Raw genomic sequence first — 17,457 nt, 5'->3', positions numbered from 1 at the left:
ACGCGCCGCGAACATGAGCAATTCACTTTCAATCAGCAATCTATAAACAAAAAATTTCAAGATTTATCAGTGGAGTAGTTTAGACTCTTGATGATGCGTCATTATTTTGTGGATTTCCTACCCCATACGTGTATAAGCCAGCTCTTTCCTTCATTATAATATAATATAGATTGATTAAGTACTTTTCTTATGTAGATTACAATATATACTGACTCACACTTATATACAATAGCTTACAATACAGCAAGATTATAGATGAATTCACATAATATAGACTAAGAAAATAATCATTGAACTGTATAAAATTTCCAAAAGCAATTTGGAATAACTATAGATAATATTGTAATGCATCTACATAAATTGGCGGAGCTTTGGACATATCAATGTCCATTCTTCGGAAAGAATATTCAAAATATCCTTCCCACTGACTCTCTAACAAATAGATGATAGATAGATAGATTATTTATTAGTAGGAATGATGTATCATATGACCAATCCAATCATAATGTATCATCTTCCAATTTTTAAAAATTAAATTTTATTCAAAATGGCTGTTCTAAGATGGCGGACCAAAAATCTGATGCTACAGAAAATTAGTATGTGATTCTTATTCGAATAGGATCCACAATCAGACATATTGTCAAATTCCCCTTTCAAAAGAAATATTCAGCTGTTTCTATACTTTTTACCAAGCCTATGTATAAAGTGTAAATATGAAAAAAGACAATATTAGGTAGTAGAAGAAGATGGGAAATGAAAACGTTGATTACACTATGATGACGGTACTCTTGAGCAGAGTCTATCAAACTGGAAGCATGACGAATTGAAAACTTGACAAACTGAAAAACTTGACGTACTGAAATCTTGAAGAGTAAAAAATAGGTCTATAAATATCCTTGGTGAATCAATAATCTTCTTAATCTACATAATATATAAAAGCGAAATGGCACTCACTCACTGACTGACTGACTGACTGACTGACTGACTCACTCACTCACTCACTCACTAGCAGTACTAAAAATCTACCGGACCAAAAACGTTCAAATTGTTAGGTATGTTCAGTTGGCCCTTTGGAGGCGCACTAAGAAATCTTTTGGCAATATTTTTAACTCTAAGGGTTGTTTTTAAGGGTTTGAAGTTCGTCTTTTAGCATGTATATTTTTCTTCTCCCAATCTCTTCATTATAATTGAAATTTCCATATCATATGTTACTATAGAACTATAATCTAGATAGAGTACCTCTTCGAAACAGTTGTTAACTGGCAACTAAATTAATAATTTTGTCAGGTTGGCATTAAGTTGAGTTGACTTTGTTAGGTTGGCACCAAGTTGAAGATTTAAATGCATTTATCGCGGAAAAATTGATTGAGCACTGCTACTTCAATCCTGGGAATATTATATTACTAGCCGTCAGGCTCGCTTCGCTCGCCATATCCGTTTAGCCAGACGTTTAGTCTGGCCCCCGACTGGATTGTCCTAACATATGATAAAAATGCTCAAATGAAAATGCAGGCGAGCGAAGTGAGCCTGCTGATTTCATTCTTGGACGATCCAGTCGGGGGTCCAGGGGGCGGAGCCCCCTGGCTAGAGGGATATGGCGAGCGAAACGAGCCTGACGGCTAGTCATCTATATGAGCAAAATTTCAAGATAATCAGTTGAGTAGTTCAGACTTGAACTAATGATGCATCACTCGTTAATTTCCTTTCCCGTATGTGTATAAGCCAGTTCTTTATTTTATTGTAATATAGATAACAATGAATCTATTGGTGACGTTTCAGACCAAAAAAGCAGCTTGTGAGCAAGACGAATGACGAAATTGTGACTTGGGTTGACCACCATTCCAACACAAAACACGCCTTGAAATTCAAGGGTGATCCAAGAACGCAATCGCTGAAATTGTTTGGAACAGATCTTGATCATATCCACTTCACATACAAAGACATAACAGGACAAACAACTACTGGTGGAGGGACAGCGGTTGTAGTACAAAAAAATATATACATGTGAGTACTATGCCAATAATATTGCAATTTTTCGAATAAAGATACAACCAAGTTCAAGAAATTGTTGAAAATAATGCTATAGTGAGGTCCACGTCATAATGTCAGTGTTTGATTAGCTATCCTTGTCTGTCATTCAACAAAGCGGATAGCGCTATCTCTTTCTTGCTTTACTCTGTTGCCAGATCGTCTTTTAACAATGTAGAATTATTAATTAATTAACAAAATATTTCATCTTAATTATGTCAATTCATTATGAAATTATCAAAAAATATAATTTATTGCTCAGTTATTTATAATTAATTATTTTAAACGAGAATGAACAGTTGATATTACATCAATAAACCTGTATCAGCTACCGTCTATAGAAGGCATTGACAAGACAGAGGATTGGCAACGGTTTTCTCCTATCTTTCTCCACTGCCATTATAACGTGGACCTCACTATAAAATTCATTGGGAATTTTAAAGCCTCAGGCCTAATACTCTCATCAGTTACTAGCTATTTTCATGTTTCTGTTAATTAATCCGGGTGCAAATGCCATTCCAATGTCATTTTTGAGTAACAGCCGTGGAAAAAGTCTCAATTTATTCGTTAGGTCTAGAATGATGAGGATCGTGATGATGAATATAAGTCAAATTTACAGGCAAACACGTCGAAAAGATGGCCGCCAAAACTTTAGGATTTGCTATATCGCTTGTATTTCAATAACCGTTCAAGATATTCAACCGTTTCTTGAACGAAAATATTTTTAAAATTTTCCTCTACAAATTTTGTTCGATAAAATTTTCCCTCTAAGACGCATAGGCCTATTCCATTAGCTATTTAACTAGACTATTCAAATTCAGCAGGATTACAAGCATAAATTTTAATTTGCAGAAGGCCATTTCAAAGCAGTGTCAAGTCTGTTTCCTCTCTAATGAATGTTGCATATTTATATTTGTTTGCTCGCAACTGATTGCATCATTAGTACACCAGGGAAGAGATTTTTCGTCCGTCTGTCTGCATACGGCTGTCTGTCGCTTTGTTCGTCTGCATTCACAATATTATATTTCATACATATTAGTCGAATTGCACATTCCAAGTAGAGTATTCCTTAAGCTGTATTTACACCATTTATTAACAAAATGTTCATTTTTCCGCCCTTATAGATTACATTAGATTGAACGGAACTTGACAAACACATACGTTCATCATGTGTATGATGAGTTATGTTCAATCCTTTAAAATCTATAACGACGGAGAAATAAACATTTTGTTATTAACATTGGTGTAAACGCAGCTTCATGATACTGCAAATACTTATCTCTTATCCTTGAAATAGAGCAGTGTTGTTCATTTCATGAAGCAGACTTCGAATTTTTATACTGTGATTCGAAGATAACTGAAACACGATAAGATAAATTAAGTACCCTTTCATTTTATCACAACACATTTCCAAAACAAGAGTTTTCGTTGTTGATTATCCATCTTGTTTTCACTAATATTAGAATAGAATAGCTTTTATTGTATTGAGCAAATATTATACAAGTAAATAAATTTATAATAAACAAATGCAAGCTGATAACCCTTGGTACTTGACCGTCAGGGTGAGTTGAGATGTCTACATGACTTTTAAAGAGTTTTTTGTAAATCTTCTTTGGATATCTATCCTCTGATAACTTCAAGCATCTTTTGACAAATCCAAAGTGTAGCCTCAGAGTATGTAGAAAAATTGGCTGTAGTCCAGTCTCTAGAAGCATGGCAATTTTGGGAGAATATGTTGGCAGACTAAACACTTTTCTTATGAAAACCCATTGTATAATCTCCACCAAGTCGAACATCCTGCTTCCCCACACCTGAGCACCATAGCACATTATGGATCGGACAACCGCTTCAAACACCTTCAGCTTTGCTTCGAATGTAATAGCATTGTTCAACAACAGGTTATTAAACAGACTTAATGCCATTTTCGCCGAGGCCAATCTCTCTCTGAAATGCAGTGTCATTGAAAGTCTTGACGTCAGATTTATTCCTAGATACTTGTAAGAATTGACAACTTCGATTGGTTTTCCTTTGTACCACCATTTTTCATGCCTTCCTTGTTTTCCACCGTTTCTAAAAATCACTATCTTGGATTTATCAAGGTTGACAAGTAGGTTCCATCTTCTGCAATATTCCTCTAATGCTGTGATCATCTTTTTCAAATCTAATTTATTTGATGCAAGAAGTACAATGTCATCAGCATAGGCAAGTATTCTTATATTTGTGTCATTCAGCTTCACACCCCCCTCCATATTCTCCTCTAAATCGTTTAGGAACAATGCAAACAGTAGGGGGCTCAGCAGACAGCCTTGCTTCACGCCAGTATTAGTTTCAAATGCATCTGAAAGACCCTCTTGACTCCAGACTCTCGCTGTGGAGTTTAAATAAATAACTTGGAGGATTCTTAGCATTTTTGTGGAAATTCTCATTTCTGACACTTTGAGAAACAACGAATGTCTGTCAATTCGATCGAATGCAGCTGAATAATCGACAAAGAAAGCATAGACTTTCTGCCTCTTGACTGCAAGCCTCATTCTGATAATTGCCATCAAATTGAAAATGTTATCTACTGTTGAATAACTCTCCCGAAAACCAGCCTGGAACTCTCTCAGTTTTCCATCACGATTGACCCATGCTTTCAGTCTATCAAGGAGAATTGCAGTGAACAGCTTTGCTCCAGCATTGCCAAATGAAATGCCTCTGTAATTTGAAGCATCCCCAGGGTTGCCTTCCTTGAAGATAGGAAAAACTATTGATCTCTTGAAGCTGTCTGGGACACAGGAAGTGCTGTACATTCTATTGTAAAGATTCAACAGACTCTCCATGAAACAGGTGGGCGCATTTTTGAAAAATTCATATGGTACTCCATCCTCTCCAGGTGCTTTACCATCTTTCACGCGGACCATGATCTTCCTCAACTCCTGCATCTGGAATGAAGCATCCAACAATTCATCCTCAATGTAGGGCTCCACATACAACACTCTCTCAGCTGTCACTGCAGGGTTCAGCAGCTCTTGAAAGTGTTGAATCCAATCTCCCATTGATATTGTTGAACCAATAACAAATTGCTTCTTCTTAAGCTGTCTGACCAATGTCCAGAAGTCCCTTGAATCCTTCACAGTCTTGAATCCTTCAATGCAATTCCTCCAGTACGTTTTTTTCTTTTCCTTGCATAGTTTCTTGTAATTAGAGTTTGCCTCCAAGTAATGCATTTTCACCACCTCTGAGTTTGTTTTCCGGTAGAGTTGCAAAAGGCAGAATATTCACTATCTGCGACTCCATCTTCAACTTAATAACAAAATGATTTGAAATTTTTAAAAAATTTATACATTTTTTATTTCTTTTACTTTTTTTATTCCATATATTCTGCCACCACTCGCTCTTCCGTAATTAGCGATTCTAACTGCCGGCACCCAAAGCAGCTTATACTCGGCAAACTTCAATTTGAACTGAGAGAAAAAATATTCATTATCGATAAAAGTTTCAAACAGACAAAATATTTCATAACTCTGAAGTAGATTAATAAAGTCAATACTATGCAATTTATTCATAATTCCTGCTACATTATATGCAATAACACTGAAAAGTCCTTCATTATTTTCCTCATTGCAGTTCCGATTATTTGTTTGTTGCGCTGCTTGACGGGCGAAAAAAGTTTGTTATTATTTCCGTTGTACCGGTCTTCATTTTATTAGACTTGGCTCTTCTTATCTGCTGCTCGGCTTCTCTTCTTCTTTTCTTGAAATTCTCCTCTTGAATATGCATTGAATCGCCCGAATCTGTTTCTTCTATATACTTGCACTTTATCTCTCCATAGCCCATAAAATTTCCATCAATCTCTAAACCATTCCTTCTCATTTTCACAGAATGTTTCAAACATACAAGTTTTTTACGTACTCCATTCAGTTCCTTACGAATTTCTCGTGAATGTTTATCCAAATCATGATCAACGAATATTTTAGAGCTTTTAAGTTTTCCGGATTCTTGTAGGATAATTGACTTTTTGATTGAGGATATAAAAGATACCACTATAGGACGAGCCCCTCCACTATCAGATTTTCTACCCAATCTCCTTACAAAATTGATATCTTGTGGCTTCAGTTCCACTTTCATAATTTCATTACAAATATCCACAATCTTTTTCATAACCTGAGAATCTCCTTCCCTATCATTCTCCTTGACACCAAAAAATATCACATTATTCTCTCTTTTCATCTTATCAATTAATTTATTTTGCTTCTGAAGTTCTTGATGCAAGTTTCTATTTTCTATGATTAGGGATTCAATCTTATGATTCTGTTCTGTGATTATGGTAGTTATATTCAAAGCACTTATTTCTTGTTTAATAATTTTCTGAGTATCGCTTATAATGTCAGTTTTGAATTTGGTCAGAATGTCCTCTAAATCCTCTTTATTCAAGGCCATGATAGTATAGATAGATAAGGTGCCGTTGTTTTCACAGAAATAAATTGTTTGACACTGTTATATTGATTCGAAAGAATTCTACTGAGCTACGGTATCTAATCTGGGTAAGAGTACGAAGAATATTTCACTTCGGTATATAGCTGTCTATCTATCTACAGGTATATCGATGTAAAGTACTTATCTATCGTCAGCCGGTATTGCTTCTTCTCCTCCCGCCCGTCTCCTTAAAAGTTCTATTGCAGAGATTTCACTTCAAACTAACCTAAAATTTCTGAATCGAATTTCACTTAATAAATATCACATTATAGTAACAAGAATGTCTTATTTCTTTCTATCAAATATCTCCTTACATTGTAACAACACACTGTCTACAAAACACGACATAAAAATGTTTCTAAGCCAATAAAATTCACCAAAAAGACAACCGTTATCACGAGCGCAACCGACCTGCTTCAAGTCTCTCTCTCAACCATCTTGTTTTCACTAATATTATTACTATTGTGTCTTTTTATAACTTTAAAGTGAAAAAAAAACATGTCCACATGTGAAACACCAGCACGAAACGGTCGCTACACCAAACAATGTGGGTGTTTTTTACTTTCCTTGCCCTATTACCACCGAAAAAAATTAAGGTACCCCAATTTCCAAATTTCTATTCGTTTCAAGGTCCCCTGAGTCCAAAAAAGTGGTTTGTGTGTGAGTGTGTGTGTGTGTGTGTGTGTGTGTGTGTGTGTGTGTGTGTGTTGTGTGTGTGTGTGTGTGTGTGTGTGTGTGTGTGTGTGTGTGTGTGTGTGTTGTGTGTGGTGTGTGTGTGTGTGTATGAGTGTATGTGCGTCTGTGTACACGATATCTCATCTCCCAATCAACGGAATGACTTGAAATTTGGAACTTGAGGTCCTTTTACTATAAGGATCCAACACGAACAATTTCGATCAAATGCAATTCAAGATGGCGGCTAAAATGGCAAAAATGTTGTCAAAAACAGGGTTTTTCGTGATTTTCTCGGAAACGGCTCCAACGATTTCGATCAAATTCATACCTAGAATATTCATTGATAAGCTCTATCAACTGTCACAAGTCCTATCTCTGTAAAAATTTCAGGAGCTCCACCTCATCAATGCTAAGATCGATTTTAGATTCCCAATTATCAGGCTTCAGATACGATTTAAACAAAAAAAATCAAGTGAAATAGATTGAGCATAAAAATCTCTACAATTAATGTTCATTAACATTTTCACCTAAAATAGTTTAGTTTAGTTTAGTTTAGTTTACTTGTTCGTCACAATTACTGAACTGCATTAAGGGAGCAACGATCCCGCAGTATATGACACGTCAAAGTTTAATCTAATATCTACCATCCCTCCTATTTCAACACTACAGATCCCACATAACATACATCAATCAAACACTATTCAACAAGGAAGTCTGCTAACCTGTACGGACACAATACAATAAGGAATTCCCTGAGTGTTTTTTTGAACTCCTTCAAGCAATCAATTTCTCTTATGTGAGATGGGATTGAATTAAATATTTAAAATAAATAAAATATTGAATTAAATATAATAGAAAATAAATTCTAAATTCGAGAAAATGTGATTATTCTATTGCAAATTATTGTTGATTCTATTAAATCATTCACTATGAAGAGATAGCAGACCTCGTGTGTCTCCAGCGTTATTGCCCTGTCACCAGCTGGCTTAAATCTTTGAATATTAGACTTGAGATGCGCGGGTAGTGTTGGGTCAGGTGATCAATTCTCATAACGGCAAGGAAAGTTGTGTGAGTGCGCCACACCAGAACAAGCTAGTGTATATCAAGTCTACTATTCAAAGATCTGAGCCAGCTGGTGACAGGACTATAACGCTGGAGACAGACGAGGTCTGCTATCTCTTCATAGTGAATCATTTAATAGAATCAACAATAATTTGCAATAGAATAATAACATTTTCTCAAATTAAGAGCTTATTTTCTATTTTTGGTGAAAATGATACTGAACATTAATTGTAGAGATAGATTTTCGTGCTCAATTTCTTCCACTTGAAATTTTATTTTTTAAATTGTATCTGAAGCCTGATAATTGGAAATATAAAATCCAACTTTGCATAGATGAGGCGAAGCTACTGAAATTTTTACAGATGTGGGACTTGTGGCAGTTGATAGAGCTTATCAATGACTATTTCAGGTAAAGATTTGATCAAAATCATTGAGGCCGTTTTTGAGAAAATCGCGAAAAACCCTGTTTTTGACAACATTTTCGCAATTTTAGCCGCCATCTTGAATTGCATTTGATCGAAACTGTTCGTGTCGGATACTTATAGTGTGAGGACCTTGAGTTCCATATTTCAAAGTCATTTCGTTTATTAGGAGATGAGATATCGTGTACACAGACACACATACACTCATACATAGTTTTTCCTACAATGTCATAATTGTATTTTGAATATAGTATTTTATACAAAAAATGAATGAATACATACACACACACATACAGACCAATACCCAAAAACCACATTTTTGGACTTGGGGGATTTTGAAACGTATAGAAATTTAGAAATTGGGATACCTTAATTTTTGGAAAGCAATACTTTCCTTACCTATGGTAATAGGGCAAGGAAAGTAAAAACACAATAATAATAAGAGTTCTGTTGTGATGAAATGAAAGGTACTTGATTATATCCTATAATGTTTTTCAATACTTTTAGTCGCCCTAAAAATAAAAGTGAATATTAATGATAATTTTATGTGAATACTTTTTTTTTTTTTTGAAGCTGTGAACCGAAAGATAATCCTCAATATAAACCTATGGCACTATATGATGTATATAGCAACGGTTATCAACAAACATCGAAATACCAGCAGAGGGATTCTGGAGACAATGAATACTTTACCGATATCGAATTCGAAGTTCAGGTGTGCGATCAAATGAAACACAACCAAGAATCTACAACTAATGACAAGGTGAGAAAACATTCAAAACGTTAAAATCCCATTTGAATGTAAATCAAATCCACAAGAGAATATAATTCGCATTTTTAATTAAAATAGTTATTTGTGCAACTAGTGCGCAAAGTGACAGTTTGCTGCACCGAAAGAAACGTTTACGCCCGAGCCGTAGGCGAGGGCGGAATGGTTTCTTGAGTGCAGCAGAGGAACATTGCGCACGTATTTCACATTAAGTTTTTCCTACTGTTACCATTGAATATGAAAAGTGGGTAATTATGGGTAAAATTGCCTGAAATGCATCAAATGTTTTTCTGTGTAATTTATTATTGATAAAAACCTTAATTTATTGTCAAATTGAATAAAAATGTTGTCCTTAGTTATAATATATAATGTAATAATTTGCGCGTTGTGCTTCGTTGCACCTCTGCTCACTATAGCAGCTCAGTCACTGTTACCAACTTCATTTTGATTTTGCTGCACTGTTGCTCCATATAACCTACTAAGTTTTGCGTTGCCATGTTGCAAATCTGGAGTGCAGAAAAATTTTTCCCGCACTAGAGCGGAAAAGTGATTCTTAGCGTTCTGTAATCAGTGCAGCAATGGCCACTTTTCAACGTCACTGTAGGAAAAAGTAAATTCGTATGGCTTTTGTTGGTGGAGAGTCCCTTGCGGGAAGGTCCCATCGCCTGAATATATAATTTAAGCCGTCTATGGACCTTACGACTGTCATACTTCAGACGGGACCGACAGTTTAACGTGCCCATCTGATAACAAGGGAGTGGGGATCTGGTTAAAAAACGTTTGGTATTAAGAGGGTTTGAACCCGGGATCTCTATGCTGCTACGCAAGCACTCTATCCACTAGACCATGGATCACTCCGCATTTTTAATTAATAAAGTGCAATAATGATGAATTCGATGGAAATTATTGTTCTTGGTTCGAACCTATTTGGACCCATCAATATGGTCCGACTGATTTTTTTAGCTCGTTTTTTTACGCGTGGCTTATTCTGGGGGGAATATAGGTATTATACATAATGGTATTTATCCTCATATCAATTGCATCATAGTGGATTCCACGTTATAAAGGCAGTTCAGAAAAGATAGGGAAACAGCGTTGCCGATTCTCTGCCTTCTAAAAAAAAGGTAGCTGTTATCGGTTGATATAATTGACCGAGCGAAGTGAGGTCTAACATTCAAGTCAACGGTTTGGCATTTCTCTTAATGTTTAAATGTTTGAATGTTCAAATGTTTATATGTTGCGCATTTACGGCGGAACGCGGTGATAGATTTTCATGAAATTTGACAGGTATGTTCCTTTTTTAATTGCGCGTCGACGTATATACAAGGTTTTTGGAAATTTTGCATTTCAAGGATAATATAAAAGGGGAAAAGGACCCTCCTTCATACGCCAATATTAGAGTAAAAATCAGACAAGTTGACAAGTGATTACACAGATGTGTGGAGAAGCCAGTAGTCTATTGCTGTATTTCCATAAGGTCTATAGTTTCAATCAGGTACTTGTGGATGAGAATACTGCGTGAGGTCTATTGTTCACAGAACTACTAGTAGGTGAATGGATAAATATTTGATTCTTTTGCCATCGGACCGTACAGTCATCAGCAAGGTCAGTAAAATATGCATAACACTTAACACTCAAATGAAAAGAATGTGTGAAAAACTCCTTCAAAGGGGTTTGCACGCAGAAGATCAAATAGTGATTTGCTGAACAAAGAGACTGGATAATTTTTTTCATTGACTCACTCAAAGCCAAAGTCGATGTCCGTCTATTTGTATGTTCTACAATAAGTTAAGAAATAATTGATCAATCAGCTTCAAATTTTAAACACGTATCACTTATCGTCGAACCTTATACAGGTATACAGGTAAAAGTTCGTTGTGCAACAGAATTTACTCCCTCCTTTGTCCTTTTCCGGTATAAAAAATAAAATTGAAGGTACATATGATTTATCATTGAGTCAGCTGAAGATAAATTACAACAGTTTTTCAATTTATAACATCAGCTGAGGCTGTTTGGGAGCTATCACACAGACAGACCTTCATGTGCTGACACATGATTTTACTGGTTAATATACAACATAATTTACAACTTTTACATCAACAAACTAATACGGGCTCAGATATCAATGTACGGTTTTCGACATTCATTTTCTACTGGAACTCTGTACCACTTTATTGGAAATCATGTATCAAATGACCACCTTCTCATTGAAAAAAATGAATTTGGATTCATAAGAGAAACAAAGATATTGAAGCGACAGAGTAATTTTTCATTTCAAATAGGATCCCCAATGAAACCCACTATCAAATTATTCTTGTAGAAGAAATATTTTACTGTTATCATAACTTTCACCAACTCAACGTACTAGTAGTTCTGTGAACAGTGGACCTCGCGCAGTTATAAACCACAGCCTCCTCTTATACTGTCCATCAGAGTAAATCCTGTCTGTATGTCATGTCGGCGAGGTTTCGGTGTAAAAACGGCTAATGGCTGTTGGGGTTGGAGTATCAAAAATGCAAACATCAAAAGCTAATCTCCTTCAAGACATACTGGCAACAGGTCAGCCCGAGTTCAAAGCAGAGAAAGGTCGAGAGACAATACTATGATATTTTAGTTATTAATTGCATGCGTTATTGCATGCAATCAATAGCTCATTAAATAGTGCATAAAAGTTGCATTAAATGGGGCATGCAATATTAATAGTCCACACAGCAGCTGATTTTTAACCAAGTTACATTGAGATATTGAATAGCATGCGTCATGGCATGCAATCTATAATCCACTCGACAGCTGATTTATTATGAATAATTCTATAGTCTGATTTTTACTCTAATATTGGCGTATGAAGGAGGCTCCTTTTCCTTTTATATTATCCTTGAAATTTATTGAAAATTTCATATACGTCGACGCGCAATTTAAAAAAGAGCTTACCTGTCAAATTTCATGAAAATCTATTGCTGCATTTCGCCGTAAATGCGGAACATATAAACATTTAAACATAATAATATAAACATAAAGATAAATGCAAAACCGTCGTTTTGAATCTTAGTCCTCACTTCGTTCGGTCAATAATTGAAAGTTGTGGGTTTAGAGATTACAATACAAAAGTTCTAGAGCGTATTAACCAACCCAGGGGGTAATTAGTGTTATGAACAATTTTGTAACTCTGGTAATCCTGAAATAAGGTACCTGATGCCCACTGCGCATGCCTAGTGAGCGCGAAGTGAAACGTACTGTACATGCATAGCAAGCTAAAATAGAATAGATTATATCAGTTAAACACCCAAAATCACCTATTCTATAGGATGATTTTCCAGTAAAGCCGGCTCCAGACATGTGTCATTCGGCAAGCTGCGAATGTTCGGCGTTCGGCGAACTATTCGTCTTGATATTTGCCGATTAACGAGCACACATCTACACACATTGGTGGTTTGTCGAGCAGTTGCTCGTTTTGGGAATAGCAAATACTCGTCAACTGAATGTCATCTACTGTCAACACGAAACAGCTGTTATGTAGCTAAGGTGAACGTGATATTTTCGAGCTCAAAATTCAAGTGGTTTTATTCTTTATTTTGTGAATTTAAAGTTTGTTTCATGTTTTTACGAAGGTTTTACTACCAATCTATCCAAATTTAAAATTGTTTGTTTAATTCTAATCTATATTCTCAGATTGTGATTTGGTGTAGAAATTGAAATGGACATAGCCTATGTATAATATTTGGACAATTTGAAACTAAATTAGGAAATTGGAAAAGTTTTAGGCAATAGCCTGTTTTTTCTTTCTCGATCATTGTATTGTTTGTGCTAACCAAACAAATAAATAAACATGGATCTCGATATTGGAGATGCTCTTCATGTTTATTCTGCTAACCAATCTATCAGTTAAACCAACCATTGTTCTCTATCTGTTTGATAGCCTAAGCAAATCTATAGAGTGGTCAGCGAACAAACTCTGAAAGATGAAAAAGTAACCGCTGTTTCAACAGTGTCCTACGATGGGGTCCTACGTGATGTTGGATGGTTCGAGACCGCTACCAATGAGAATCAATACAAATTGAAGTTAAAAACTTTCAGATATTATGACTATTCCAAGACCGGTTCAAATCCCAGCCTGCACAAAGTCTGTGAGTTAAAATCAAATTCAATTCAAAATTTATAATGTTTAAAGATTAATAACATAGAGTGCAGCAGCGAAACTTCCTTCATTTGAAAGTTGGATAGCCCAAATTACAAGCGAGAGCAGAGGACTGTCGATAAATTTAAAGAGCAAAATATTGAATGATAATATGCTAGAATAAAGAGAGCAATAATTAATAGATTGAGTGTAGTAAGTAATATTTTCAGCATTAAATTTATACCAGAAGTGACTTATTTGGTTACTCACCAGCAAGTAGTTTTCTTCAAATACTAAATACCAACTTACTCCAGGAATTGGAATTAGGTTTGTGGCAGGACAAGACAGAGTCGGGAAAAGGTGTTGGCCTCTCTTGTACATCTGCTACCCCTATCCGATGTATGTTAATTCTGGCATCAATTTAATTACTGATCAGTCCGAAAATTGCTTGGAAGATAACTTTACTGTATTGACTATTACTTTACACTGCTGTACAATTCAAAGTCCGATCGCACTAGTTGAATATTTCAATTTATATATTCACAAATAACAAGGAAAAACTGTACTTTTCCCCAACTTGGGACAGTTAATATATTGATAATAATTTTAACATAACGACGAACGTGTAAAATTGAATTCAACGGCAACAATCAAAAAAACAGCAACGATCCTGTTTTTTCACCGTCCGATCCGAGCTGACAACTTCAACTGACGATTATGCGATAGAATAATCTAAATACTGACTTATCTGCTAGGGCGCAGCAGCTGCCGGCCTCGCCACTACAACTACCGCTAGACTGAAAACTAATTTAAACTAGACTTAATCTAAATACGCTAAAGGGCGTCACCAAAAGTGAATAAAAATCTTTGGATGGACCAGAAAGTTTGTATTCATTTTTCTTCACATATATGAAGTTTTGTTTCAATTGTTTTGAATATTAAATCGGGTAGGTGACGTCCCCCTTTTGCTATACACTAAGTAAACCAATTTCTGGCGTTTGTCATGACTCCTGCCAGCATTGCAGGCATTATGTTGACAATTTCTTCCCTGATCTTACAATCTTGTAGGGTCTTTGGAAGGTTCACATTAACAAGGAATTTCAAAAACCCCCATAGAAAAAATCAAAAGGGCCCAAATCGGGAGATCGGGCTGGCTACTAAAAATCACTCTCAATTGAGACGAGGCATCCTAGAAAGTGCTCCCTCAATATTGAAGTCACGTACAGAAAGTTCTTGCACAATTGCCATCTTGTATGGATGGGAATGAAGATCGTCATGAAGAATTCATCTCACAGAACGATCGAAGAGTCCAAGAGCAGACGCATCTTTGCGCGCGGAATGCTGTGGTGATCCCAACATTGAAACTCTCACCTCCTCAATTTTTTCAGGTGACCTAATGGGCCGAGGGACTTCAGTTCTTCGTCTTGTCGTACTTGCAGTTTGTCTGAACGTAGTGACCCTCGTAACAATTGATTCCCGGGACAGAAACCAAAGGGGCTTGATTAAAGTTATTTTGAAATGCGCGAGGGGTTGTGATCACAGAACATCTGCTCGAAAAATAAGTCTCAACGGCAAATTCATGCTTCTCATTGTTCCAATGCATGATGGTGAGCTCAAATGAGCTCTGTGAGCTCTTGATACTTCCTCAATTTCTCACCTCTTGTTCTTTGACAATTTCCCTCTGCTGGTATGGCTACATCAATTATCAAGGCTTCTTTTTTATTCATGTTCAACATTAGGATATCAGGCTTGTTATGAATGACTTGCCTGTCAGTGATCATCTGAACATCCCAATAGATCTCAATCTGGTTTCTCTCAATAAATGCAGGAGGAGAGTAAGAATAGTATGGGGGCATTTCTTCAAAGAAGTCAAATTCCTGCTGCAATTTCAGGTGCACTATTTTTGCAACATTATTATGTCGCCTCAAATACTCTTTTGGTGCCAATATTGAGCAGCCTGAAACTATGTGCTGAATACTTTCTACTGCAGCGTTACAAAGCCTGCATTTATCACTTATGCTCAGATCTCTGATGATATGTCTTCTATAGCCATTGGTAGCTACAACCTGATCCTGCATAGCAATTGTAAAGCCTTCTGTCTCTGGGAAAAGACTTCCATCTGTCAGCCACCTGCTTGAAAGGTCATGATTAGTATGATTAGAGTTCAGATGCTTGCAGTAGCGCCCATGCACTTCCCTCTGTTGCCATTCTGCTTTGTAATCATGCACTAATGCACTATCAATGGCTCTCGACCATTAGGATTTCTCAGGTTAAGTGCAGTATAATATTGCACTTATTATATTATTATTTTATTATTATTATTATTATTATTATTATTATTATTATTATTATTATTATTTAGGTGGCACTGGATGCGTTTCAATCAAAACTTGCAATAGTCTGTTAAAAAAGTTTCGAAATAAGTTCAATAATCAACTAAAGTACGTGAAAAGTGTTTTGATAGAAATATAATGGAATGGGAAAAGTGCAGAATAGTTAGAAATTAACCAGTTGTGGATATATTACGAAATTCAACCTGAAGTGTAAAGTTCTACAATTATAACCTCAAAGTTAGTTAACTAGCACTGACTGTAAGATAAGAAAATAAGGTAGGAGTATAGATATATTGAAAATTTGAACTTTACAAACAATTATAACTATTTATCAAATACAAATAGAGAAGGTTACCGCACTAAATACATAGATCATGAACATGAACAATTAAACTATTACGTGGGCTAGTGTGTGCTGTTGATGAGACAGGTAGTATCAAATAATAAATCCAAAGAATCATCAAAGTCATAGACATTATTGGAATACAGTTATTAACTACTAAACTGAAAAATGAAAAATTGTACTAAATGCGATGATGAACTCCCCAATGATGGAGAATCGGTCAAATGCAACGGATGCGAACAACAAATGCATTTTGAATGCTCCGGACTTCGAGAAACAACTTATAGAGGGATGTCCGGTCAAAAAAAACAGATTGGCGTTGCACTGATTGCCGTGGAAAACCCAAATCGAGAAACGACTCCACATCATCAATGAAAAACACTGAATTCAAGACTATACTGAACCAAATCTATGAGAGATTGGATATGATGACAGAAATAAACAAGAAAATGGAAAAACTCACAATATCTATCACCGGTATCACAAAAGAACTCGATCCATCCAAAGGAAAAGTGGATGAACTGGAAAAAGAAAACAAAGAGAAAGATTAAAAAATCAATTCGTTAGAAGGCTGACTACTAGATTTGGAACAACACTCCCGAAGAAGAAACATTGAAGTAATGGGACTAAAAAAGCTACCAAATGAGAACTTGAACACAATCTTCGATACTCTCACAACTAAGCTGAATATCGCTGATATATCATCAAAAGATGTTGAATCTATCTACAAATTACCAAATTCAATGAAAAAACCAGAAAACACAAATATAATCATCACAATGAAAAATAAGAAGGAACGTGACACCATTCTACTACAAAAAAAAAAGATCCAACTCACAAATAAGGACATCCTGCAGATCGACAATGGAGAGAAAATTTACCTGGCAGAAAATCAATCCAAAGAATTCAAGAAACTATTCTGGGAAATCAAACAAGAAGCTACTCAACATGGATTTCAATTCATATGGAGCAGAGAAGGGAAAATATTCATCAAACGATCAACAGACGAAAAGAAAATAAGAGTGCAATCGAAGGAAGATATTATAGGACAATCAGTGAACAAAAAAGTGATAAACCACAAAACAGAAGAACAATAAATGACTCTTTATTTCATATTAGAATAGAAAACATGGACAATACTTACCAAAAACTTATAAGGTTAAGGGAAAAAGGTGTGTCATATGTTTAATCTTTGATTTGATATTGACATTGAATTGCATGTGTAATGGTGTGCAATATACTAGAACATATTC

The 17,457-nt window shown here is 35.7% G+C and overlaps 1 protein-coding gene across 1 annotated transcript; it reads left to right on the top strand.

Annotated features, from left to right (window-relative positions):
• The first annotated feature begins 1,784 nt into the window (after positions 1–1,784).
• On the top strand, positions 1,785–14,324 carry LOC120353630. The gene is made up of 4 exons (XM_039438177.1): positions 1,785–2,004; positions 9,219–9,408; positions 13,331–13,538; positions 14,284–14,324. Exons 2-4 carry the CDS (start codon positions 9,253–9,255, stop codon positions 14,322–14,324), a joined length of 405 nt encoding a protein of 134 aa, XP_039294111.1. The 5' UTR covers positions 1,785–2,004; positions 9,219–9,252.
• The last annotated feature ends 3,133 nt before the right edge of the window (positions 14,325–17,457 follow it).

This window comes from Nilaparvata lugens, chromosome 11 (assembly GCF_014356525.2).
Source record: "Nilaparvata lugens isolate BPH chromosome 11, ASM1435652v1, whole genome shotgun sequence".
NCBI classification, from domain to species: domain Eukaryota; kingdom Metazoa; phylum Arthropoda; class Insecta; order Hemiptera; family Delphacidae; genus Nilaparvata; species Nilaparvata lugens.
Note: the sequence above shows the minus strand (reverse complement) of the source record. Positions and strands in the feature narration are given on the sequence as shown.

Excerpts from the sequence above, each read along its gene's own strand:
- LOC120353630 (XM_039438177.1), top strand. The coding sequence starts at position 9,253 with ATGGCACTATATGATGTATATAGCAACGGTTATCAACAAACATCGAAA. Across the intron at positions 9,409-13,330 it reads AATCTACAACTAATGACAAG|CCTAAGCAAATCTATAGAGT; the intron begins GTGAGAAAACAT and ends TCTGTTTGATAG. Across the intron at positions 13,539-14,283 it reads TCCCAGCCTGCACAAAGTCT|GGCGCAGCAGCTGCCGGCCT; the intron begins GTGAGTTAAAAT and ends CTTATCTGCTAG.